Consider the following 27257-nt stretch of genomic DNA (forward strand, 5'->3'; position numbering starts at 1 on the left):
GCCTCTTCCTGCATATTGCCCAACCCATGAAGTGGGATAATTCTTTAATTCACAATGCATACAATCAATATTACCAAACATGCATGGACATTCTTGTTCTCCAATATGCAGAAGTCTTTTCATGTCCTCTTCGGTGGACTTTCTCAGGTACACATCACTGAAGCTAGAAATAACACCTTCAACAAACTTGATGAAGAATTTACGAATGACTTGTGTATTCATTCTCAAGTATTTGCTGTGCAAGTATGTTGTTGTCCCATAGGCCAAAACCCTCATCGATGCCGTATATTATGAAACAGAGACATACCATGTTTACTAGTGGAGTCGCACTTTTTCAAAAGAAAGTTGCAAGCTTGTTCGTTATTATTTTAACAAAGGTTTTTGCATGCGATACCTTGTTCGAAAAATTAGGGATAGCAAAATATTGCTCGAAAACATGACCTGCTCGTAAACACTATGGTGACCCTTCTCACATTTTCTTTCAATATATCGTATTGTAGCTCTAGCCATAGAGATGTTTCACAAATGGCTACATCCTTGGCATTCGATCAATTTGCTGATTTTGTTCAACAATTTTTTTTTCTCCATTCATATCTTCGAGAAGCATTAAAATTAGAACTTGATGACATTTTTTGAAGGGTGGATTTGTGTAAGCAATCACTTGTCTTCTTGTGAGCATATGTGATTCTGGTCTGAGCTATATTTCTTCGATAACATGCGCACAGATCTTTGGTGATCTTTTTATGTACCAAATTTTGTTCTTTATCCATTTTGTCTTGAGCAACAAATCTATAAGAATAGACTAATATAAAAGTGGGTGCATCAAACACTTTAAAATGCGTAAAGGAAAGGAAAAAACTGAATATAGTTTGACTGACATAAGCCTACATGAATTTTGATCACCAATAAAAACAACAGTAATGAGGTCGAAAATAATCAAATTATGTTACAATTACAAGCCCATCGTAAAAAATCACTTTAAATAACTTTATTAATGTGTAGAGATGTTAATTCAGAGGTGTAAAAATATTTTTTTTGGTTTCTTTTAACAATTAGTGAAATGTAAGTTGAAGTCTATATATAATTTGTGAGATTTATAGCGGTTAGTTAGTTGGTATGTCAGAGTAAGAGTAGGTGCATGTGTGTTAAAAATAGACAAGTTTGTTTGGATGCATAATTGATGAATCTCAGTAGGTTGTGTGAAAATTTTGGTTGTGAAGATGAAGGTGATAGACAAGATCCGGAGCGAAAGCGGCGTGATGTTCTCGTTCGAGTTCTTCCCCCCGAAGACCGAGGATGGAGTGGACAATCTGTTCGATCGCATTGAGCGGATGGTTGCCTACAGCCCGGCCTTCTGCGACATCACATGGGGCGCCGGTGGAACCACCGCCGATCTCTCCCTCGAGATCGCCAACCGCATGCAGAACATGGTCTGCGTCGAGACCATGATGCACCTCACCTGCACCAACATGGCCCTCAGCAGCATCGACCACGCCCTCTCCACCATCAACTCCAATGGCATCCACAACGTCCTCGCCCTCCGCGGTGACCCTCCTCACGGCCAGGACAAGTTTGTCCAGGTCCAAGGCGGCTTCGCCTCCGCCCTCGACCTCGTACATTCCCTTCCCTTCCCCTTCAATTTCCCTCAATTCATCTCCATATAGTCATATACTATACTATTCATTCCATCTTTCTCTTCAGGTCAAGCATATTCGTGCCAAGTATGGGGATTACTTTGGCATTTGTGTTGCTGGCTATCCAGGTACTAATAAACATGGCCATATTAGTAACAATAATCAATGATATGATCATATGAATATGATATGCAGAGGGCCATCCTGAGGTAATTCAGGAGAATGGAGTTGTTACAGCAGAGGCATACCAGAATGAACTTGTTTATCTCAAGCAAAAGGTAAACACACACACACACAGCACTTTCCCACTACTCATCATGTCATGACTATTTCATCTAACAGATTGATGCTGGAGGTGAAGTCATCATCACCCAACTCTTCTATGACACTGACATCTTCCTCAAGTTCGTAAATGACTGCCGTCAGATTGGAATAACGTGTCCTATTATACCGGGGATCATGCCCATTAACTCGTACAAGGCCTTCATCCGCATGACCGGCTTCTGCAAAACTAAGGTCTATTTAGAATCCATTTATATACACACAACAAATACTTGTTTCTTATCTTTACATGCTTGTGCTACTCTCTAGATTCCCACCGAGGTTATGGCTGCATTGGAACCGATCAAGGACAATGACGAAGCTGTCAAGGCATATGGTGTTCAGCTTGCAACTGATATGTGCAGAAAGATTTTGGCTTCTGGGACTAGAGCTATACATCTTTACACCTTAAACATGGAGAAATCTGCTTTGGCAATACTGACGGTGCCTCTCCCCTTCCTTATCTCACCGTTTATAGTATCATATAATCTTTGCTTTGACAACAAGCCTTCACTTGTCAGAATCTTGGCCTGGTTGAGGAGTCCAAGTTTCCGAGATCCTTGCCTTGGAGACGTCCAACAAATGTTTTTCGTGCAAAAGAAAGTGTTCGTCCTATTTTCTGGTATGTAAGGTTCCCTAAATGGCCTGGCCACCTGTGTTTCTTCCCAAGCTTAAGTGTTACCTAATCTGTATACATTGTAGGGCTAATCGTCCTAAAAGCTACATCGGAAGGTCAATTAGCTGGGACCGCTACCCAAATGGTCGATGGGGAGATTTCCAAACTCCATCTTTTGCACCACTAACTGATTATCAGGCATGCACCATCAACTGTTATATCACATCTCAGTAAATCACATTGTTTTGTCTGAGGATACGGCATTTATGATTAACAGTTCTTGCGACCACGATCTCATGAGAAGAGACTTCTAGAAGAATGGGTTGTTCCTTTGAAAAATCTTGAAGATATCTACGAGGTATGGTACCTTATTTCTACATACAAGTTTGATGGTTACGAAACTAGAGTCCTCATATGTGGATATTCTTATGCACCAGAAATTTGCAAAATTCTGCCTTGGGAAAACCAGAAGTAGTCCGTGGTCAGAACTAGATGGACTTCAGCCGGAGACCAAGATCATCAACGAACAGCTTGGTAATATTAACATGAAAGGCTTTCTCACTATCAACAGCCAACCAGCTGTTAATGGAGCAAAGTCTGAAACGTCATACGTTGGTAATGTCATGCTCTTATTTTGTTGAAATATCCCTCAATGGTTGACATTATTAGTCAAATATGATGTTTGTTGGGACAGGATGGGGAGAGGCAGGTGGATATGTGTATCAGAAAGCGTACCTAGAGTTTTTCTGTTCTCCGGCAAGTTTGACTGCGCTGATCAATAAATGCAAAGCCTTCTCCTGCCTCAGCTACATGGCTGTTAACAGAGAAGGTGCCTGGATTTCAAATATGAAAAATACAGATGTGAATGCAGTCACATGGGGAGTTTTCCCTACAAAGGAGATTGTGCAACCCACCATTGTCGATCCTCTAACCTTTATGGTGTGGAAGGATGAAGCCTTTGAGTTGTGGTCGAGAGGGTGGGCCAATCTCTACCCAGAATCTGATCCCTCTAGAAAACTACTTGAAGAGGTCAGTAACCTCAACTTGATGATTGATTGTGTCTTCAACAACACTAGTTAACCTTTTGTGTTCAATTCAATTGGCAGGTGAAGAACAGTTACTACTTGGTCAGCTTGGTTGATAATGACTATGTCCATGGAGGCTTATTTGCTCTCTTTAGAGATACTTGAAACAATAACTCATTGGTGCACACAGTAGAAGAGAATTCAATTGAGTAATGTAATTTTCTCATTTTTACTTACAAAATCCATTTGGGATTTGAGCTCTATATTCTTTGTCAAATTCACACTATATTATCAAATATCAAGGGAACGAACTCAAGAGGTGATTGAATTAAACTATGATGAATATCCCTACTTTGATCGAGTAAACCTCAAGAAATTGTAAGTACAGTCTGAGACTCTCAATTCTTGAGTTTGTCCTCCAGCATGAACCAGCTGAGTCCATCCCGGATTGCGAATGCTCTGCAAGCAAGATTGATGGATTCTCTGTCCAACACACCGACTAAACGACGACCATCATCATCCAAAATAACCGGCACTTGGCTCACACCCTGCCTATTCATCAGGCTAAGAGCAGTAAGGACACTCATGTTTGGGGTCGTTGTACATGAAACCACACATCTTCCACCGTAAGAGACACACACTTCAGATACTCTGGGAACCTGCCATGTCATTTCTTAAGATACATATATAATCAGATTCATCAACGGAAAGAGCTAACTTACCTGAGGTCTGGTGGTTTTTTTCATAGATAATTCAAGGAATTGTTGAATGTCAATCAGTGTTAACTGACCAAGGAGACAATTATCATCATCCACTATAAATGCACAAGACTGCTTCTCTTCCAGCATCAGTGACACTACATCTGTTAGAGAAGAGCTCATCATCGTTGTTACATATCTCCTTCTCATGGCTTGCGACACCATGATTTCGTCTGCTAAATTATTCCCTGCATCCTCTTCGGAGTCACTGTTCAGACACAGAGAACTCTCCAGTTCACAGATACTATTCCCATTCACCTCCTTCACATCTTTTGATTCTCTGGAAGTGTCGGTTGCCTTTTTCCTTGTCTTGTCGGACGTAATCCATGCAGAGAATCCCACAGCTCCCAAAAGAGGCAGAACAATACGATAATCCTGTGTTAATTCAAACAGAAGCAAAACTGCAGTAAGGGGTACCTGGCAAACACCAGCTAACGTAGCAGCCATGCCAACCTACATTAGAAATATACTACTATTATCATTGGAGTACATATTAGGAATCATTGCTACTAAAGATGGTGAAATATTACCAATGCATAAGCTTGAGGCGAAGCGACTTCCAGGACTGAAAGTTGAAAAACTGGATTGGATATGGAAACCAGATGACCCACAATTTTTCCATATGCCATTCCTGTTGCTGCACCGATGAATAGAGAGGGTGCGTAGTAACCACCTACTAATCCAGAAGCTCTGCATAAGGAAGTCGTCACTATTTTGACAGCCACCAACTGCACCAAGAGTTGAGCAGAAAGGCTGAATGAGAATGGCCGTGATTCTAAGAGCGTGTTAACATTCTCGAATCCCCAGTAAAGGATCTCCGGATATGCTAAGGCTATAAATCCAACTGTCAAACCACCAAGTATGGGAAACAATGCTCTGGGTATCCCAACACCTCTTTCAATCTCATCAAACAAATCCAGCATAAAAGATGTGCACTTTGATAAGCCAACCGAGATTACACCACATAATGCGCCTAACAGAAGATACAGCGGCAGTTCTGAACTGACAAGAAGAGGAGATTAAATTAAAGCACAGAAATGGAAAATGGAATTTTTGCCTTTCTTCTCTTTGAGTTGTATAATGAGGAAGCTAAACATTACCACTTGGAGAACGAAAGTCGTAGAGTGGGACAGCAAAAGCTGGTTCAGAGCCCAGACCGATTTCTGATATGACTGAAGCTATAACAGCACTCAAAATTACCATTGAAGTTGTGTTTGTAAGGGATAAGGATGACTCTGCAGGTGAAGGCCACAAGACTGACTCCACCGCAAAAAAACAACCACCAACAGCAGCATTGAATCCTTTATCCACCAATAAATGTTAGTTGCATTATCAATAAATTAACCTAAGAATCTTACATAGTAATCATTATAACTAAATCAGATATTAAAATCACTACTTTTATCATCATATTTTGCATTCTGCGTCAACATTTTTTAATTTGAACTCTTCATAAGTTAAACAAAAATGTTGAAGTAGGACGTTTGTTAAAGGATCAGGTTTAGGTCTGAAGAGACCAATTTCAGTTATTTGGTTGAGTAAACAATTGGCAAGGAAAAATTAGTGATAATAAATCTGGAAGAGGACAAACCTGCAGCAATTCCGGCAGCTGACCCTGCAGCTCTGAGTGAAAGCTTTCTTTTAGCTCCTCTATCCAAAAAAGTGCCTACTCCTTTGGCTATGGAGACACCAATCTCAACACTTGGGCCTTCCGGTCCTAACGAGTTCCCCGTTCCCAAGGTAACACAAGCAGCTGCAGTTTTCAGAATCGGTTTCAGTGCTGATTTGATGTTCAACATGGCAGTTCCATCAGCAGAATCCTCTAACGAAGTTCGAATCACGTTCAATAAGCTAACTATAAGACCTCCAACAGCAGGAACTAAGACTACTCGTCCCCATTTGGTTTCAATGGGTTCCTCTCTTAACCATGTGGCACCTTGAGCAGGTATTTCGCCCCAGCTCAAGTCGCGTATTTCATGTACCTACTAAGCAAGAGTATCTACTTATCAGGACTTGAATGATCTTGAAAACAGCATCAAAGGAAAACTTGCACAGCCATGTCTAAAACTAATAACACTACTACCTCTACGTTCGTGATTGAGGAAACTGTGGTTGTATAATCAGTCATGAGATAACTCTTTGAGACAGAAAATGCTGAATGAAGAAGACGGATTAGTTACCGTGTAGTTGAAAAGGACGATAGCGATGCCAGTGAAGAGCCCAACAAAGCAGGCGGGTAGAATGGCAGAGTTGCCTAGTTGCAGCAATTCTGGCAACTCACCATCATCTTGTTGTTTGACTTCCGGAGGTGACGAGGTGATGATGGGTTGAGCTTGGTCGTCCTTCACCCCACCGCCATTAGTATTACAAAGAACTATGCCAAGTCTCCGGCGGTGTAAAGGAAAAGAATTTTTATGGAAAAAGGTGATAGTTTTGGCGGAGGGATGAGATGTAATCCGAAGAAGAGATGGCAATGATGATATAGATGATACTCCATGTTGATGAATTGTAGCACTATATGCAGTGAACTTGCAGTGCATTTGCGAATCCCCGGCGGCGATGGCAGCGGCGGCGGAGGAGGTTATACAAGCGGGACAATTCAACCTTTTCACCTTATCCAGAAAGTCAGTAGCCTACGTGGCCCATTCTTCATCTTGCAATTTGCTTCACTACACCAATTCATTTCTTCTTTATATTGGTCAACAAAATTTGTGGTTAGCAATAGCATATCAAACAAAAAAAGTACACTAAGATGAAATTTTGACAACTTTAGCACTATTAATCAAGAAAGTGAATTTATAGTCGAGAAACTTTACAACCTCTCATTGGAAGATTACAGTAAATGTGAACACATAACTAAGGACATAACATATCTTAAAAGAAGAAAAAGAACAACAAATGGTCTCTTGTGAGTCTGAATCTCCCATAGGATTAAGGGCAGGGGGATCAAAGATGACTATGAAATGTTGGCATTCTTGAGAGATTGGGAGATGATAGGACCAGCTGATGTTCGCATAGAGTGCTTCGCATCAAGTATAGCAAAGCCGGAGTGGTCTGTCTTTAGGTGAGGCTGGATTTGTTCCCATATCTTTTTCTTTTGAATCTGCATAGTAACAAGACATCCAACCAGATTAATATACAGCTTCCTAGCTTAAGAGAGAGATGAGTCATTTTCGTTCTCTACACTTCCAAATTAAGTCCCAAAATATCCTAAATAAACCACAAAGTGTAGCTTCGCATCATATTCAACTATATCAGAGTATTAACATAACTACTATACTCCCATCAAAATGCTCTCTAGTCAATGGAACAATCAAGAAACTCATTTGTCTCTCATAACTATCATATTGCATAGAAAGTGGTGGTGCGTGCCTGGTTAGGAGAAGCAGCATCGGGTAAGCTATCTTTTTCATCAATGGAACCAAACCAGACTCTGTCACCGGGCACTGCACCCTCAGGAGGCACAAGAAGCTCCACATTCTCATGTGCCGCATCAGAAGCCGCCATCAGCATTCCAAACGATTTCACACCGCGCATATTTCTAGCCTTTAGGTTAGCAAGAACAACTACATTCCTCTCCTGCACATACATACATACAATAAATTAACCACAATTTCTCCGAATTGAAGTTTTTTTTATATAAAAATGAATGGAAAAAAAAAAAGACCTGGAGCTGTTCAAGAGGAACGTATTTGACAAGGCCGCTGCAGATAGTCCTTGGTTCTGCCTCACCGACATCCACCTCCTCCACGTACAGAGAATCCGCCTCCTCGTGCCTCCAGGCCTTGATGATTCTCCCCACCCTTATATCCAGAGTGTTCGCCGCCTCCTTCACGGTGTCTTTCTCTGCCTCCGCCGTACCCGTCGCAGACTCCGCCTCCGCTTCGATCCCCGTGCAGTAACACATAAACTGAGGTTCAATTTTTGTTCTGGTAGATGACGATGTCAATGGTGATAATGATACGGATTCGCCATTGGCGATAGGGCTCCTATTGGCAACAGTGTGGATTATGCGGCGGCGATTGTTGATTAGTCTGATGGTTGCGAGAAATGAGCCGCAGCGGCGGAGGAAAGGGGCGGAAGTGAGAGCTGCAGCAGCCGCCATAACTGAAACTAGTAGCACTGTGCTCAGACACTCAACTCCATATCCCCTTCCCAAGCGCTGCCTATCTTTTCGTATTTATACTTTCGCCCCTTATGTTTTTTGGTATTCGCTCTCATTTATATCCCTTTTTTTTAATACATAAATGAAATAAAATCAAACTAAAATGCCGAGGAAAGTATTAGAGAAATAGCCATAAGTCGGCTGGATCAATACAACATGCAAAAAACCAAGCAAACAAAGAGAAGGGCTAGGCCCCAACAAAGATGCCTCCGTTCAAGTTACTCATCAAAACCTAGAGTTGACAGGCCTCGTTAAAATCCCTTGGGATGAAATCCTATTGAAAAAATTCTCCAAAGGAATAAAGAGTACCATGATGAGTGACTCAAAGTGTGGCAAGTAATCCAAGTCATCCAAAACCCCGTGAACTCCATCATTTGTCGGGTAAGTGGAGAAGAATCTGTTCATGTGGGAAATAGGAGTACAAAAAGCTATAAGTAGCTTCTTTGATCTCAAAGATAACCCTAGTTGTGTCCCATTCTTTCCCATCAAAGTTAGAGCATCAGCAGCACGGCTCGCCACCGGCTCGATCTCGTCCCGGTGAGACGGGTCGGCGGCGGGAAAAATGTAGGAAAACATGGAACATGTGGGAAATTTGAAAAGGCTAGGCCTTTGGCCTTTCATCTTTTGGTAACCTCCAAATGCATTATGGTATGCCTTAATGTCAAGACCTTTGAGGTGGTCTCCCCTATCCTATAAATAGGTGGAGTTTGGGAGAGGAGAACACACCAACAATCATTCTCTCTTCTCTCTAATCTCTCAAGCATTCTAGTTCCATCTTAGAAGCATTGCATAGCTCGGTTCTCGCCTCCAATTCAAGTTCGCCGGAGCCTACGAGTTTGAGGTGCTTCAACTCGGTAGGAGGAAAGTCGTTTCATCTTTAGGGACGTTGCGTCAATCCGTGAGCACTAGCCGGGGCGTATCTCGTCTTGCGGAGAGAGGGTTACCTCGACTCGACTTGAAGATAACCCTAGTTTGCATCTTGTTCTTTTATTGTATTTCTTTTGTTTTATTTACCTTCTAGTTTTTTATTCTTTTGTAATAGCAAGAGTTGTCCGTGTAAAGGCTACACTATTTCCAACAAAAAAAATTTCAAACGGTCATATGACCGTTCAAACGGTGGAAAAAAAAAATTTAATTTTTTTTTAGTTTTTCTTTTATTATTCTATAAATACTTCATTCCTCTTCCATTCTCCATTCTACACAAAAACACTACACTCATCTATTCTTCTCTCAAATATCTTCTCTCTTTTCACTCCAATTTTTGAAAAAATGTCCGGCGATAGAAACTCCGGCGGCCGCGGCTCCGGCGGGTTCGACTTGCACTTGTTTGGCGATTGGGCGAGCATGTACAACGTTTTGGGTACTACCGATACCGGTTCGTCACAGAGCACCCAAGGCTCGACGACTCCGGCGGCGTACCAAACACACATTTTGATGTGGATGCATACTCTCGTCCCTCCCCCCAGAGGTACGGGCAATCGCCGGGATTATTCCAAATTCCGGAGAATTTTCCGGATGAACGCTTTTTGGGATACCGGCCGATAGGTGGAGGCTCCGCCAGGATTGGCGTCAATGCCACCGTCTCGTACGATCCTGTCGTCGAGAATCAACAAACCCGCTTGTGTTTCTGGGAAAAAGTCATCAAACTTTACAGCGCGCGAAGGTTGAAGAAGACCTTTTGCCGCAACGTGAAAATGCTCCGCTGTCATTGGGACCGATGCGACAAACATGTCAAAAACTTTTGCACGATATGCCGGGCATAAGACGTGAATTACCAAAGCGGAGCCAGTGGAGCCAACATTCTGAGAGCGGCGTTGCGGGTCTTTAAAGATGACACCGGTAAAGATTTCAAGCATGTCGATGTTTGGTCGCAAGTCCACCACCTTGAAAGGTGGGCTGGTGGTGTCTAGTCGGGCTCGAGCTCAAAACGCACGAAGCACACGACGAGTGGCCAATACTCGTCTAGTGAGGGCAGCTCAGGCAACACCTCACAAGAGGGCACGCCAACCGATGATGCAGAGGGGTCTTCCGGTTCACGACGTCAGCCGCAAGGGACCAAGGTGGTGAAGGCGTCTAGAGCGAGGGGGAGAGGGAGGGGGAGGGATCGTGGCGAATCAAGCCAGGCGGGCTCGGGCTCGGGCTCCGGTACGGGCTTGAACACCTTAATGTCCATGTACCTGCTCGCCACGATAGCTGACACTCTTAAAAAATGAGTCCTCTCCAATATGAAGCCCATATGGACGACATTGAGCATATGAGAGCTCAACTTGGTATTCGGTCTCGATCTAACTTGGGTGCACCGCCACCGACTTCAGGGAATGATTCTCCGGCGGAGTAGTTTTTATAATTTAATTTAGAGTATTTTAATTATGTATTTTTTATTTTTTTTAGGATTTTAGTTATGTATTTTTTTATTTTTTAGGATTTTAAATTATGTATTTTTTTTCATATTTTAGGCCTTTAAATTATAATTTTTATTTTATTTAATGAATGGTGTATATTAATTGAATTTGTTGGAATTAAAAATAAAAAATGAAATTGAATGAATAGTTAAGAGATGAGATGGGTTAAGAGATGGAGGGATGCAGATTCTGTCTCTTAGTTAAAAGATGGGCTGAAAAGTACAGTGGGGCTCATAAATAGTTAAGGGATGAGATGGTTAATGGATGAATAAGAGATAGCGTTGTGGATGGCCTTAACCGCATTCTACGTCCCATCATTGTTTCATGTTGATATAAAAAATTTTATGATTGTTTTCTATTAGTACAAAAAATTTCATTGTTGTTTTATAATTTGTGTGTCACGTAAGTAAAAAGTTAATGCTGGTTAAACACAAATAAAGGAATGTACTAAATTGAAACACGAACGGAACTTTTTGTACCCCTCCATCCCATAAAAGATGTCTCACTTTTCTTTTTAGTTGTCCCACTAAAGATGTCACATTTTTATTTTTTTAAAAAGTTCTCTCTAATATTAATATAAATATTATATTTTTCCTCTCATTAACACGCAAAATAAAACCGTCTTAAATTTTGTGTCCTCCCACAAGTGTAACATCTTTTGAGGAACGAAGGTAGTATGATTTATGTAAACTTTAAAATTTTTGTACTAATATGAAACAAAGGTATAACATTTTATATGAGTTATGTATGGACCCCATTTTTCTCCCGTCTCTTACTCCATTCCTCTCAAGTAAATTGAATCGTATTCCTTTGAGTTCTTTTTCACTAAAAAATAAAATATCCAATCACTTTTACTTTATTTCACCATCTATTTTACTCTCTCTTTATTTTTTTCTAGACTAAAGTCTAATTTTGGTCCTTTACATTTGCCCCATACATTAAATTTATGACCTTTTGTTCCCTCTATTTTACTCTCTCTTTATTTTTTTCTAGACTAAAGTCTAATTTTGGTCCTTTACATTTGCCCTAAAATTCTTTTTGGTTTGATACATTAAATTTATGACCTTTTGTTCCATAACATATTGTTTTGGTCTAAAATAATCATTTTCTGTTAAAATTTAGCCAAAATGTTTGATCAGTTTAATAACTTAATTATAATCTAAGACTAAAGTCCAATTTTAGTATCGTACAATTTTCATAAAATTCTTTTCGGATCTCATACGTTAAGTTTGTGACTTTGCTTGGACCAAAATGTACCAAAAGAATATGTTAGAAACTAAAATATCACAAATTAATGAATGTGACCAAAAATATTTTTAGAAAATATAAGGGACTAAAATTAGACTTTATTCTTGTCTGGGAGTATTTTTATCCATTAATTTCTGAGTAAAATCCATCTCGTCCCGTTCATAAATGGAAATAGAATGATATAGAGAGACCTAACTAGCCACCGGCGGTGTACCGTGTTGTTGAGTGCCGGCGTTGTTCAAGTTCAGTCATTGCATGCATTTGCATCGCCGCCGGAGACATGGACGCCGTGGTGGTTGACGTTGGAACTAAGCTGCTCAAATCTGGTTTTGCTGTTCCCGACCAGCCTCCTTCTACGGTACTTTGATTTTCCTTTTCTGTAATGCTCGGTGTGTAGTAGAAACCCTTGCCTTTCATTCCATTGCTGCAACCACTCTTTTTTCACTTTAAAACTTGTGCACGGTAGTGTTTGTAGTGAATTTGAGATGATGTTGCGAAATTGAGATGATGCCTGTCCTCGTCGTCTCTTCTTTCTCCGATCAATTTTGAGCTTTGGATGCACCTTTTTTCTTCTTCCTTGTTGTGTGATGCAGAGCTGGTACTACCTGTTTGATCTAGTGGATAAATCCAGACAAGTAATTTTTATTTTTGGCTTTAGGTTGGTTTGATTTAATTAATAGCAAGAATAATGTATGAAAGAAGGGAGATTGTTCTATTTAGTGCTCTCTCAGCAAAACCTAAATGCTTGAACTAGAACATTGGAAGGAGCTTTGCCTTTCACTCCGTTCGGCCTTCAGTGCTTTGATTAGGTCAATTTTTAGCATCTTCACACTGCATTTTCAGGAACGAAGCAATAGCTAGTATCAGCGCATCTTACTGTCATCTTTCAGACAGTTATGAAGTTGAATGGTATGACGGCTGAGAAGTCTGTTATAATGGTGATGCTAAAAATATTGTTTTTATGGAGTGTGGCATCAGTGTTAATACGATGTTTCTGGTAATCTGGTTGCTCCGTGACTGTGACTCTTGCACACACTATTTGAACTTTAAATTTCTTTTCTTAATGAATGAATTGTGTGACAATAGAAGAATGAAATCATAGTTTATGTGCAGATTGGCTTAACTCTAAATCACTGAAGGATTTGTATGGTACTTACAAGCTTAGAAGTGGTGATGTATTGTCTCCTACGTTAATATCTTTTCCTTTTAGACTTTCCATTCACGTCACTTATAGTCAATTACTATAGTAGCCTAGGGTTCAACTCATGCTATTGAAGACAAGAGCACATGCCCTTTCTTATTCGAGTAAAATGAAGATTTTCACCTCAATACTTTATGAGCATCTACTTAAATGAGTCCTTCAATCCTAGTAGGTTGTCCACTTGACATACGGTTAATTAGAAAGGCATTTAAGAGAAGCATAAAGCGTTACCACCTTTAGTTCAATCCTCTGCCAAGTGGTACTGAATTTATTTTGCTTGGGAAATATATAAAATTAGAAAGAGGTAGATTGACCCCAATAGGCAACAATCTTCCCCCAATAAGAAAGGGCTATATACTTGCCACTTGGAAACAATTTATTTATGGCAGATTTTATAAGCTGAGTTGCAATTTAAATTTGTGTTGCCTCATAGAACTCTATTAGTTTTAATATGTAGCAGTAATTTATAATGTTTTAAAGAGATGTCGAGGTGCTTTAGTTTTAATATGTAGCTGTAATTTATAATGTTTTAAAGAGATGTCAAGGTGCTTTCCGAGGATCATTATCGACTTTTACCACTCACACATCAGCTTTAGTACCATTACCAAAGAATGAATGAGTGAATTCAGCATCTTTGCCTCTGTCCTATAATTCTATAAATGAACATTGGCTTAGTTTGGTTGGCCTACATTTCACTTTTTCACCTCCAATTTCCTATCCAAATTCATCAACCATTGGGCCGTCACAGTTCCTCTGGGACTCAATTTTCGGAGCATGGAACCAGCGGTGGTTGACGCTGGTTCTAAACTTTTCAAGTATAATCATGCACTTCCTGGCTGTGGCCCTGAGGTTACATTTCTTTTATGATTTGGAGAAATGATAATTTTATTGGTAAGCTTCTAGAGTGAATCGGGTGAGACAAAGTTGGTGAAACTTTACCTTTTGATTTCAGAATGCTGCTTATGAATGTGTTGTAATTATGATCCTCAGTTTGGTTCTGGGCTTGGGTTTTTAGATTGGCATTAGTGCTCAATGGTTTTCGAGTTCGAGTTTCATTTCGGAATCGTGATGCATTAGTGAAAATGTAGACTAACGAAGTTGAAAACCAATACTAAGATCAGTAATAAGTCCATCTTCAGTTTTAATTGCTTGGGATTCTTGTGAAACATGATCAATTAAGGGAAAGACATGAAATTTCCCAAAATGGACTTGAAGAAATTTTGGAGCCCTTGGAGTATGAGTTATCAATGTTCATTGTGTTCTAGTTATTTAGTTTTTTCCTTCAATTGAAACTTGTGCTCCTTTTGTGTTTCAAATATATGCATTCATCTATTTTTTTTCGGGGGAGGGGGGTGTTATGGTCATTGTCAATGACTCTGCCTATGTTAATGTTGCAGCTAGTAATTCTTGATATTTTACACTCCATTATTTCTTAGTGATTTGACTTACCATATTGGATCCATGTTATTCAATATTCACCATTTTTTGTGCCGAATACCCTTTTAGCACTTGACTACACTTCACTATGATGATTTCTTTCATTTACGCTATTTTTCTCTCTTACATACTTTAATTACAATGTCCCGTCCTCATTTTAGGTAATTCCAACACAAATGAAACGTGTACCTGTAGATGAATCCTTGAAGGATTCTTCCTCCCTTGAAAATGTGATTGTTAATCCAGTTGTCCGAGGCTTTATTAGAGATTGGGATGCCATGGAAGATTTATTAAGCCATGTGCTGTACTCTGGTTTGGGTTGGGAGATTGGCAATGAGGGGCAAATTTTGTTTACAGAACCACTGGCAACTCCAAAGGTTTGTTTAGCCAAGGTCTTCTCTTCGTCAAATTTATATCTTGATCATTTGTTTGAAATATGTGTTGTTCTATTGAATGATGGTAATTGAGGTGTTAGTGTATAAACCTACAGGCAAAATATGAGGTTTATGGCTGAGTATTACTATTATCCTAAAGGCTTGAGATGAATATGGAATTTGAATTTGGAGTTTAGCTGCAAGTTGGATAGAGTATCAGTACCTTTGTTTTTGTTTGTTTTGCTGTTATAGAACTGATGTTATTCAAATGGCGTTTGCATAAAAACAAAAGTAAGATAAACGCAAAAAAAATACTATATGGAGTCTGGACATATTGCCATCAATGGTCCGAACTGTAGCTCTGAACATCAACTTCAGTTTCAAAAATCAAAACTGTTGGATGCTCATGTGGCATTCAAATAATATGACATGTATATATTTTTTGTTTAAACTCTTCACTAATTTGTCATCGTCATATATTGTGAAACAGGCAGTTAGAGAGCAGTTGGTGCAATTGATGTTTGAAAAGTTCAACATCTCAGGCTTTTTTGCATCTGAGCAAGCAGTGCTATCACTTTATGCTGTGCTAGCACTGTTGCTATCGGCCATGGAAAAATGGGTATGTGTTGACCAACCCGTTGTTTCTGATCTTCCTTTCTTCAACTGCTGCTGGGAAGATCCGAAGATGACATGTAGAATTTTGTTGGCCTGGAGCATCATCTCAGCTTGATCTTAATTCTTAACCTATTATTTAGTGGAAGTTTATATATATTTGACCTTAAACATATGTCTAAATTTAATATAGGGGCAAGCCATCTGGATGTACTTTCTACTGTTAACAATGTTCAGTTAGCTACGAACCGATTAATTGCAAAGTCCTGTGGAGCTATGTAATTAGGTAGTTGGAAGGAGAAGTATAAGTGTTACTACAAGTTAATATTGTGTTTCTTTGAATACATTCAGCCTCTTGAATGTCAGTGCTGCTATTCTTCCACCTAAAACATTGAAAAAAAAAAGAAAAAGAAGAAGGAATGACCTTATTTGTGAAATTTTCTCTTCCGTTTTCAAGGATAACTCTTGGATCTAGATGTGTTTTCTCAGCTATATTCCTTATATGAACCAGTTTTTTTTAACTCAAAGATGATGAGTGTTCCTCCTAGTTTTGTCTATTAAGATATTTATATTATGAGCAACTGCATTCTTTGACTTGGCAACCCATCTATAGTAGGTAGCTTTGATTTTCTCAATTTTGAGTTGCATAATGTATTCAGCATGCTTCGTCACCAACACTATCTATAGCAAGTGTTAATTTGACTGCCTAATGACTTGACCTAGGCCAGCAATATAGTTTGTCTATGGCACAAGCTCTGTTGACAATTGGTTTTGTTTTTTCAATCTTCAGATATTGCATCAGTAATAGAAGGTGCTGTTCAGCATATATCTTCTAGACGATTTGAAATAGGTGGTTTGGATTTGACCAACTTATTTGCTCAAGAACTTGGTGAATCCAATCCGCATGTGAACTTAAGCTTCTCTGAAGTGGAAAAGTTGAAGGAGCAATATGCCTGCTGTAGTGAGGATGCTGCTGCTTATAGAAGGTTCCAGCAGGGGTGCCCAGAGGAGCAACACTCTGCCTGATGGACAGGTTATCTATTTTTCTATTCGGTGATGACACAAGAGAGTGCATATCACACACATTTCTTTAGAATTCCATGTCATCGTTTATGGACCTTGGATTGATGTTGTAATGCTATCTGTTTCAGGTGATAAAAATTGGAAGAGAAAGGTATACTATTGGTGAGGCCTTGTTCCAACCATCGATTTTTTTAGGCTTAGAGACTCATGGAATAGTTGAGCAACTGTTCGTTGTATCTCAACCGTGTCAACTGAGAATCACCGCCAGCTGCTGGAGAATACTGTACTATGTGGTGGAACTGCTTCTATGGCTGGTGAGATGTGATGATTGCTTTCTCAAGTTATCATTTTTTTTAGTAACATCAAAATATATTCCATCAGCATCTCCTTTAGAAGGTAATTTCTTTGGTTGTAGGTTTTGAAGAGAGGTTTCAGAAGGAAGCTGCACTCTCCTCCTCCGCCATCCGTCCTCTGGTGAAGGTAATCAATCCCGTACTAACTATAGTAAAGCCTACCAATCGGGAGTTATTGAACTTCGTATGTTTTGAATGCACATCTGATCGTGCCTTATTACAGGCGCCGGAATACATGCCAGATAATTTAACAAGTAACTCAGCATGGGTGGGAGGAGCCATACTAGCCAAAGTGGTGTTCCCTCAAAACCAACATTTGACCAAGGCCGATTATGATGAAAACGGGCCATCTATTATCCATCGCAAATGCTTTAAGCAACGAATTCAATTCTACTAGAGGTAGCAGCTAGGCTTGAATTAGAAGTTGAGCTATTATCGACTTGCACGAATTCCAGAAGTTCTGTCAGTTTCCTATGTATGTGATTTGATATGTATATTCTAGATGACCAAGGCTTGAGTTGTAGCTCAAGCAAAAACTACATGTAGATGCCAAAGGCTTGAGTTGTAGCTTAAGCAAAACTCAAAATATGAAAATGATTTACATCAGACAACGTTTCATCTAAAATGTGTGGTGTTCTCATGATTTAGCTATAACCAATTTGCACCCTTCACACAGCATTTCATTATTCGAGCTGAGATTTTAATTTAGTACATGCGCAGGATACTCTATATGGAAAAAACAATATAAATCTCAAAATTGTTTTAATCATATATATCCCACTTTACTCATCTCTCAACAAACATTGTTTGGAAACAATAGGCATACAACAACAAAACTATGATGAATGGTGTGCGATGCAAATTGCAACCGCTTCAAAACTGTAACAGAAGACAACTTCTACACTTTACGAGCCAAAGTTCTTTGCTTGGTTGCATGTTGGACCACTTTTTCCTCTACAGGAAGACCCTTCCTCCTCCTTACAGCATCAATGAGCTTCCTGGCAGTGTTCTGTAAAACACTAGCCCCATCTCCAAATTCTTCAATTTCCTCTTCTGTTTTGGGGACGAAAAAGGGATCCTCTGGAAGCATTTCCCAGTGACTGAAAACAAGTAGTGCACTTGAAGCTCCGGCTGTCCATCTTCTCAGCTCATCTGCAAAACCAAAGCTTTCTGCAACAGGAACATATGCATGCACAGTGAATAGCGGTGACCCTTCCTGCATTTCTTCCTTTATCACTTTGGCTCGCCTACGAGCAAGTACTGCATACATGGACCCCAAATGCTCAGTTGGGGTATTCAATTCACAGAAGTATAATGCTTCAACAAGCCTGGGTTTTCTCTCAAGTACAGCTGCTTTGCAAGCTTCCTTAACTGTTGTCATAACTTGACCTGTAAAAACACCATATGGTTCTGGTTGCTGGGATGAAGTATCCTCAGCTGACTGACACTCAATGGGAGATATGAAAGCCTCAACAACAAATGCCAAACCCCACAGAGGTTCCTCACATAGAGGACCGGCTGAAGTAGCCAGCTGAAATCCAGATAAAACACTGCTCTCTAGAGATTCTACTTCTCTTAGCAACATCTCATCAGTCACAGATGATGATTCTGTTGATACATCCTTGCTCTCACCATCATTGTGAAGACCTAACCTATTTGACACGTACGGAAAGCCTTGCATAAGAACAGAGCCCTCCATGCTTTTACCTCTGCTTGGAGTGACCAGAATGTTAGGACCAACCTGTCTAGGACCCAATGCCCAAATTCTTTTCAAAAAGTTTTTCCACAGTACTCTATATTTCTCTACTCGGTCTTTATCCATCTCAGCATTTGCAGAGGAAAGGTCACTCTCTATAGCATCCATCATCCTGGTCTTTAATGCTTCAATTGGATTCTCATCTTCCACAATGCTTCCCCTCAAGGTCTCCAAGCTTTTCAAAGCCTGTTTAGATTTACCTCCAATAATATCTCCCAGCAGTTCAGAACTCTCATCAAGCAACTTGGTAAGAGGCGAGGGAAGTTTCATGACTTGTACACGAACAACGCACCTACCATTTGGTGTTGTTTTCTCTACATAGTCAGAACTTCCACTTAAGAACTTCAGATTCTCCAAAGGATTAGTCATATCACCCTCAATTGTCTCCATATAAGAAACAAGTGGAGGAGATACTTCCAAGTTAACCTTAGCAAATCTCTCCTTCAGATCCTTTACACATCTCTCCAAATGAACTTCTCCAGCTGCTGCAAGAACATGCTCCCCTCTAGTAGAAATCGTGACCTCAACAAAAGGGTCCGCGCGATTTAAAAGCCGCAATCCTTTCATGAGTGCACCCATATCAGCAGGATCTGATGGCTCAATCGCAACTTTCAGTGTGGGCGCAACTTGGAAAACCATACTGGAGAAAGGCCAGCAATTAAGCGTAGATGAAAGAGTAGCACTCTTCAATATGTGCTGACCAAGCCCTCGTATGGCAACGATATTGCCTGCCTTTGCAGACATAACTGGTTTCAGTCCTTGCCCCGCCATAAGATATAATGCTTGCAGCTCGGCTTCTTGGACATGCTTCTGCTTTGATTCCATCTTCAGAGGGTCATATAAAGCTGAAAGTACGAAAATCCTCTGTCCAGCACAGAGAACCCCACTAAATATCCTGGCAAATGCAAGGAAGCACTCTCCAGAATCTCCAGAATCTGCAGGATTGTTCAAAATCTCACCACGAGGAAGCATCTTCATTGGCATAGCAAACATCTTAGAAACAAATACAACGCATGGTGCAGTAGGACTGGAATCACAAATTTCAACAGATTTCCTCACAAGCTCTGCCTCAGAAAGCAAATCAGAACAATCCCTATTGTCAGAACTGTCTCTTTTAGGCAGCAGCCTTGATATCCGAAAAGACTGAGCAGTAGCCGGATCAGGCATGCACTTCACAACCATAGATAAGATGGTATCTGCTAATGGAAGCCAACGGCTCATTACAGCTTGAAGCACAGCTTTAGGATCCTTATGTTGTAGCTCACGTGAAGGGATGGACAAATTAAAATTTTTTATAACCTTCTCAATCAATCCTCTATCTCCATCTGTTTCCAAACTACTCTGATACACCTGCCAGAGTGGCTCCAAAATAAATTGCACAAACATAGGCCTTGCCTTTGCAGTATTGCTTATAGCTTTCTTTCCCACAACCATCTTAGTCTTGGGATTGTAGTAACGAGGTCCCCACAGTGCCCTTTCCAACGTAGCTGCACTTGCGCCAAGTTTAGAAGCATAGATCTCTGCAAAATCGCTAATCCCAAAACCCCAACCATCAAGGGCACATGCAAATATAACATTTCCTTTGTGAGGTTGGAAGGTATCCTCTTCATCATCCTCCAAAAGCTCGAGATTATCATCACCTACATCATCAGATGGAGCAACTGAAAGCAAGGAATCGACATCAGATAAGTACTTTTCAGACTTGTAACCACTAACTATCCCGTTAACCTCATGGATAATTCTCAATAATCTAGTATAAGCTTCCATTGGACTCAACCTTAATTCGCATATTAGCCGATCCACCTTATTCAGAACCAGACATGGAGTCAACTTCTCAATCCATGCTTGACGCAATACAGCATGGGTCTGAATATGGACACCTTCCACTGCATCCACCAATACTAGTGCACCATCACTCAACCTAGCTGCTGTAGATACCTCACTGCAGAAATCCATGTGGCCTGGTGAATCTATTAAATTAACAGAATATTCTTTGAATTGAAGACCAATAGATGAGCTTTTCATAGTTATAGCACGCCGCTGTTCCTCATCCAAATAATCCATGAATCTAAGTTTACCAGCTTGCTTTGGATGAAGCACCCCCCCACCACAAGAAGCAATCAAATGGTCTGCGAGGGTGGTCTTCCCATGATCAACATGTGCGAGGATGCAGATATTCCGGACTAGCTTCTTATCATTAGTCTCATCAATGTTTGGTGGATCATCCTTCTCTGAATATAACTGAAACGGAACAAGGAAATGGCTAGCTTGTTCACATCTTTCCATGAAAAAGGTGTCAAAAAACTATGCCAGCCAAACTCTTACACCATCTAATTTCAAGTTAATGGACAATACAGCATGAGTTAAAAAAGGAGTAACTAATAAACACAAATGAAAACCTATAGAAATTATTAGAAACTACTCCGTATTATTATGACCCGCCTTCCAAACATATCACTGATCTTAATTCCTAAAACAGTGAGTTGATGAAATTAAATGTGAGAAGGCATCATAACTGAAAACATACCCCCAACTTGCAAATTATAACAAACGTGGTACATCACCATCATCAAACAAATGGTTGGATAAAGCCGCGCGAATAAAGGAGTAACTATACAGGAACCATTGTGTTGAAAATGAATATATTTCATAAATTATGTTTATATCATCATCAAAATTACACTAGCAGGCCCTCACAATAAAATTGAATTGAAATTCAAGTTCCATGAGCTGAAATAGTAGCAACTAAAAAACAAAAGTATGATCACAAAATTAAATTTTACAAGAAGAAAAGAAAGACATGTGACAAATGGGAACTAGGAGAAAATTATGCAAGGTGATGAGACAATTCGTCAAATACGTATTAGGCGTGAATGTGATAAACTGATTCTGATAATGGCAGCGGTTGAACAGCAGAGATAATCGAATTACCATAGAAGGAGGTTGGTCAGGAACAGGCAATCCGGATTTGAGCTCAGCGTCCATATCTCCGACGGTATGGTTTGCAAGTAGGCGGGTGCAGTGTCAGAACCTGAAACGACGTCGGCGGTCCACAATATAGTGCAGTGCAAGTGTTCGATGAAAGGCTTCAACAATGTCAGCGGTAGTTCTTCCGCTTCAATTGTTTGTAATTTGCTTCGATTAAGCGATTTTTAGGGTAAATCTAGGTCGCAGGTTTAAGCTCCCAAAAAATGAAATGACTGAGACTTTATTCATACAGCAAGAGAGAGAGAGACAATCTATCATCTATCAATAGATAAGTAAAAGATAAGTATTTTAAAAAATCATATAGGGGAAGATACTTGGCGGGCTGTTGCCGGCTTTGGAGAAGTACGGCGGTGGGTTCAGGCGTGAGGGAGAAGGAGTATACGTAACGATGTAGAAATTGATGGAGTAATTCTCTCTAGGGCTTCTTCTTCTTCTTTTTCTTATTACACCCAATAATAATTATTATAACAACCACAATAATAATAGATCATAACTTATGTTTTCACAATTTTCCATTTAATGATAAATTGTTACATTAATAATTTACATCTACTTATATAGCTAGTTCTCAAAGAATTTACATGAATGTCTTTACAATTGATTTAAAATTATACTCCCTCCGTCCCGCTTTAGCAGTCCCATTGACTTTTGTGCACTCGTTTTGTAATCTTCTCTATATATTCTTTTTTTTACTTTATTATTTCTCCACTTTAACTATTTATTATCATTTTTACAAAACAAGTGCACAAAAGTCAATGGGACTGCTGAAGCGGGACATAGGGAGTATTAATTTTGCTTCAATTTATAGTCCTTTTTCTCAATTTCAAATAAAGATATTTACTCATTTGATATGAATTGAACTAGACTGTCAAAATGGATATCAGGTATTAGATACCCGATATCCAAATCCAAACTCAAAAAAATCGGATAATTGGATTCCGATACCCGAATTTTCGGATTTCAGATCGAGATAAGCTAGTGAGATTTTTGGATTACTGGATATCGGGTTACCTGAAACCCGACCGGATATAACCAAATCACTCGATTTTTTTTAATTTTTTTGATTTAATAAATTATGTATTTATTTAGATTTTTATATTATAAATAATTAAATGCTGGGGGACCGATTCATCTATTTTTTCACTTCTTTAGTAGTAATACTTTATATACGTATATAAATAAATATTTTAGGGAATTTCCAAACAAGTTATGACCCATAATTTTGTATGCGCCATTGTGTTAGCGTTGTTAATTTCATTAGTTCAATAAGATTTTATTACTACTAAAATTTTGTATTTCTAAAAGTATGTAGTTGACTTTCTAAAAAAATAAATTCTAAAATTGGGACTCAATACCTGATTCGGATATTTGGGTATCTAAAATTAGTTTTGTATTAGGTATTAGGTACTCCCTCCATCCCAATAAATATGAAACATTTGGTTTCCGGGATTTTATGCAGTGTTGTTTCGTGAGTTAATGAAGAAAGAGTAAAGTAAGAGAGGGGGAAAAGTAAAGAGAGTGATGGTTCCATTTTAGGAAACGTTTCATTTTTAGTGGGACAACCCAAAAAGAAAAACATTGCATTTCTAATGGGATAGATGGAGTATCACTTTTTGGAAAATTCGGGCTCGGGTATCCGCGGGTACCCGATTTAACATGCCTAATTTATTAAATTATAAATATAATTTAAGAAAACCTTATGACTTTATATTTTCTTATAACCTCCGTCATGTTAATGGTGGTTTGATACTCTCTCCGTTCTATAGTAGTTGAGACATTTTTTTCGGGCATAGAGATTAAGAAAAATTGTGTTAAGTGAATTAAGTAAAAGAAGAATAAAGTAGAAAATTAAAAAGATAGAAAGATGAAGAGAGAATAAAGTAATAAAGTAGAAAATTAAAAAGATAGAAAGATGAAGAGAGAATAAAGTAAGTGAGAAACAATTTGTTGACTTTTACTCCTACTAAAGAAGGAAATGAATCCACTATTATGAAACGTAGCAAAATGACAAAATGACTTCACTACTATGGAACGGAGGGAGTAGTAGTTTAATTTTATGATTCTTCACATTCTTAATTTGTCCTATGAGGTATAGAGGTCTAGATGAATAGCACATCACAACTTAGGGGGTGTTCGGTTGACAAGACAAAATCTCATGATTAAATATGTATCATGTTTGGTTCATAAGATTGACCCCCTCAACTTAATCCTAGATGGATAGAGTCATAGTGTCATATCCTAGATGGATAGAGTCATAGTGTCATGATAATTAGTCATAACCTCCCTCCTCCAACTAAAATAATCCCACAACTCAATCCTAGATGGATAGTCTCATGATAATTAGTCATGGCAACCGAACACTACCATAAAATATTTATCTCTCTCATTTGTATAATACTCTAGCACATTAGCTTGAATTTTAGGAGCATGCTTGTTGCTCGGTCTCGATTTAATATCAAGTTTATCGGTGTCTATAAACTTAAGGTGCTTCTACTTAATATGAGAATATCGTTTCATCGCCTAAAAGCTTTTAGACGAACAATGTTTAGTCACTCACCTAAAAGCTTTTGAAAATATTATTGAAAGTTTTCAAAATGTTAGGGATTTTCAAAGAAGGAACTTTGTAATTATCCATACTTTTTATAAATCATAAAGATATATTTCCATTTTTTTAGTTTTAAAGTCGGAAAACCATTAGATCTCTCTATTTTTGCTATTCTGTTGTATTATTATTAGGCCTTCACATTCGTTTTAACTCCCTTTTTCATGAATGAGATGGATATGCTTTATGTACATATCTAGCTACATCGATACATATGCAAATCATTATTAAGACATCGATCATCGATATTAAATTTCACTATACACATAATATGAAACGCTAGCAAACATGATCGATGTCTATGTCCACGTTCAAACCGACTTAACTGATGTGACATGAAAATTGAAGTTGTAATAACTAACTCCCTCGTAAATCCCATCAATCTGCTCAATTTCAGCAAACTCGCCATTCGGTGGAGCTCTGGTCTTTCTGAGTGTAAGAAAAAGGGATATTGCAGGTGCCCATTGTCCCAACATACTCTACTATAGCCACAGTCCTCCTCGGCACAGGAACTGCATCCGTAACCCCAACTGTTGTCCAAGTCTTGGTGGTTTTGTTCCACTGCAACGACCCACTTACCTGTGAAGACACTTCAACCTTTCCATCTGCAATGAAAGGCAACTATGCTCTGATGTTGGTCTTCACCCCTACTGTCAGCGAGAAGCCCCGGCTAAAAGAGTAAGATTTCTCGTCTTGATAACTTATGGACACATTCATCATATTATCTTGCTCTGTGTCGTTGGTGAGTTTAGCCTTTCCCGCCAAAAAAGGCATCTCCCCGGATATCCTGGCATCCTCCATCCGATACCTCACGTTGTAGATCTCCCTCTCCCGCACCAGCTCCTGGACTTCCACTCTCGTCTCGCCTCTCCAGTTGGACTCTGCGGCATTAAGGCAACTAATCTTCCCCTCGGTGCTGAGGCGCTTGCAGAAGTGGTTGTTTCTTGCGCTTCTGAGTGCGATAGTATTTTTGTCGATTTTGATTGGCCAGAAGAGAGTGTCTTTGTTGTTGGCTGTGATGTCGTCGCTATCTGCGAATATCCAGTTGCCCATTCCGCCAGAACAAACCCCAGTAATCAGACTACATCCGAACATGGTCGTCGCGCATTAGCGAGACCTTGTGGCCGGATAAGGTACTGATTGGATCGTCGGATCCGAATTGGAGGTAATTAAGGTCTTCATGGTGATACGCTTTGAGATATTCCCCGTTGTATCCTTTGAAAGCGACGTGTTGGGGCAATTTAACCAACCTGTCCCAATCCACAAACCTAAGGGGCGCACCGATGCTATTTTTGTTGACGTAGAAAGCCTTGGTAAAATTGTTTATCATGACGCGCCAGCCGGTCTTGACGTGAGTCAAGTGGAGCTCATCTGATTGTAGGCTCGACTCGAAGAGCGTACACGACGGCTTCATTGTGTTCTCTTCTGGCTTGTTTGATATAGCAACGATGGAGTTGCCGTCTGCGTTTTTCTGCCAATATTTGTTGTTAGTGAGAAAATCGGAGGTGAATGTATTTGTTGTCAACCGTTGCACGCTCGATTTCGATCTTGACCAGCGGGCTGAACGTGCTGTCGCCTCCATCAATGACAAGGCCGTCGTCCTTGCGACATACGTAAGTGTTTGTGGCAGCTTTTGGGACATTTAGCACAACAAACCTTGGAAGTGCAGAAGTTGTCATGTTTCTTCAACCTATAAAAAATTACCACAGAAGTATAAATCAAAACGAACAGCGTTAAACATGTGTCTAACAAGAATGGTGCTTATTTAAAAGAGTGCACTACATAAATGGTATCTGATCTTTCACTTTTGCACGTATATGGTACCTGATATTTATTTTATATCGTTTTTGGTACCTATAAATCACATTTTTGGTACCTGATGCAATTTTCTTCCCAAAATGTCCTCTAAACAAATACATTTTCTCATTTATGTCATAAAGGATATTTTAGGTATACATAAAATTAATACCAAAAGTGATATAATAATCTATATTATCTCAATACAAACTTAATTACTACTCCCTCTGTTTCACTATAATTGAGGCGAAACTTTTCAGCACGGAGTTTTAGAAAGTAATGTTGGGTGTGTTAAATAAATAGATAAGAAAATTAAGAGAGATGAAAAGGTAGAGAGAATAAATTATAAAGTGAATAAAGTAGAGAGAATAAAGTGAGAGAGTAAAGTAAGAAAGAGAAAAAAGTTACCATATAATGAAATGACTCAACTATGAAGAAACTTTCCGAAATGATAAAATGACTCAAATACAGTAAAACAGGGGGAAATGACTCAAATATAATGAAACGGAGGGAGTACAATTTATACTCCACCTTATTCTCATATGATATCTAGTCATCATTAAATTGCGAATAAGGTGATCTTCTTTGTATAAATACAAGGCTACAACACAATAACTACTATTAGTTAAAATTTATCATATACTCCCTCCATCCCAGATAATTCATGACACTTTGACCCGGCACGGGTTTTAAGAAACTTAATGGAAAGTGAGTTGAAAAAGTTAATGGGATGTGGGTAGGAATGAGTTAGTGGAATATGGGGTCCACTACCAAAAATAGTAAAAGTGAAGTGGGACAAATTATGTGGAACGACCCGAAATGGAATACTGGATCGAATTATCTGGGACGGATGGAGTATTTAATACCCTAAATCCGATTATCGATACTACTTGCAGAAATCGAACAAGAAAAACACGGGTAAACTTTGTTTTTCAAACCTCACTC

At 39.3% G+C, this 27257-nt stretch overlaps 5 protein-coding genes, 1 long non-coding RNA gene and 1 pseudogene across 7 annotated transcripts; 2 read left to right on the forward strand and 5 right to left on the reverse strand.

The window, feature by feature from the left end:
• Positions 1 to 1212: 1212 nt before the first annotated feature.
• On the forward strand, positions 1213 to 3859 carry LOC125187984 (methylenetetrahydrofolate reductase 2-like). Its single transcript, XM_048084690.1, has 11 exons — positions 1213 to 1613; positions 1702 to 1762; positions 1830 to 1912; positions 1977 to 2150; positions 2226 to 2399; positions 2477 to 2577; positions 2658 to 2769; positions 2849 to 2929; positions 3009 to 3186; positions 3266 to 3600; positions 3678 to 3859. Exons 1-11 carry the CDS (start codon positions 1221 to 1223, stop codon positions 3759 to 3761), a joined length of 1776 nt encoding a protein of 591 aa, XP_047940647.1. The 5' UTR covers positions 1213 to 1220; the 3' UTR covers positions 3762 to 3859.
• LOC125187987 lies at positions 1880 to 3355 on the reverse strand. The gene is made up of 2 exons (XR_007170687.1): positions 3307 to 3355; positions 1880 to 2137 (listed from the first exon to the last, which is right to left on the reverse strand). It is a non-coding gene; the product is annotated as an uncharacterized LOC125187987 (long non-coding RNA).
• On the reverse strand, positions 3774 to 6894 carry LOC125187983 (chloride channel protein CLC-e). The gene is made up of 6 exons (XM_048084689.1): positions 6535 to 6894; positions 5946 to 6336; positions 5455 to 5655; positions 4885 to 5351; positions 4319 to 4807; positions 3774 to 4255 (listed from the first exon to the last, which is right to left on the reverse strand). The coding sequence occupies exons 1-6, from the start codon at positions 6892 to 6894 to the stop codon at positions 3995 to 3997; spliced, it is 2169 nt and encodes a 722-aa protein (XP_047940646.1). The 3' UTR covers positions 3774 to 3994.
• A 238-nt stretch (positions 6895 to 7132) lies between these two features.
• LOC125187986 (aminoacyl tRNA synthase complex-interacting multifunctional protein 1) lies at positions 7133 to 8545 on the reverse strand. The gene is made up of 3 exons (XM_048084691.1): positions 8022 to 8545; positions 7727 to 7933; positions 7133 to 7457 (listed from the first exon to the last, which is right to left on the reverse strand). Exons 1-3 carry the CDS (start codon positions 8457 to 8459, stop codon positions 7311 to 7313), a joined length of 792 nt encoding a protein of 263 aa, XP_047940648.1. The 5' UTR covers positions 8460 to 8545; the 3' UTR covers positions 7133 to 7310.
• A 3782-nt stretch (positions 8546 to 12327) lies between these two features.
• LOC125188137 lies at positions 12328 to 17809 on the forward strand (annotated as a pseudogene).
• A 105-nt stretch (positions 17810 to 17914) lies between these two features.
• Positions 17915 to 22339, reverse strand: LOC125188136 (elongation factor-like GTPase 1). 2 transcript variants are annotated; one of them, XM_048084881.1, is made up of 2 exons: positions 21857 to 22339; positions 17915 to 21166 (listed from the first exon to the last, which is right to left on the reverse strand). In XM_048084881.1, the coding sequence occupies exons 1-2, from the start codon at positions 21908 to 21910 to the stop codon at positions 18068 to 18070; spliced, it is 3153 nt and encodes a 1050-aa protein (XP_047940838.1). In that variant the 5' UTR covers positions 21911 to 22339; the 3' UTR covers positions 17915 to 18067. The 2 variants fall into 2 exon arrangements, with proteins under 2 accessions (XP_047940838.1, XP_047940839.1); XM_048084882.1 differs by lacking the exon at positions 21857 to 22339 and having other exon boundaries at positions 17915 to 20867; positions 21004 to 21091.
• A 3257-nt stretch (positions 22340 to 25596) lies between these two features.
• Positions 25597 to 26194, reverse strand: LOC125189777. Its single transcript, XM_048087012.1, has 2 exons — positions 26042 to 26194; positions 25597 to 25986 (listed from the first exon to the last, which is right to left on the reverse strand). The coding sequence occupies exons 1-2, from the start codon at positions 26192 to 26194 to the stop codon at positions 25597 to 25599; spliced, it is 543 nt and encodes a 180-aa protein (XP_047942969.1).
• Positions 26195 to 27257: the final 1063 nt, after the last annotated feature.

This window comes from Salvia hispanica, chromosome 5, assembly GCF_023119035.1.
Source record: "Salvia hispanica cultivar TCC Black 2014 chromosome 5, UniMelb_Shisp_WGS_1.0, whole genome shotgun sequence".
In the NCBI taxonomy this organism is placed as follows: domain Eukaryota; kingdom Viridiplantae; phylum Streptophyta; class Magnoliopsida; order Lamiales; family Lamiaceae; genus Salvia; species Salvia hispanica.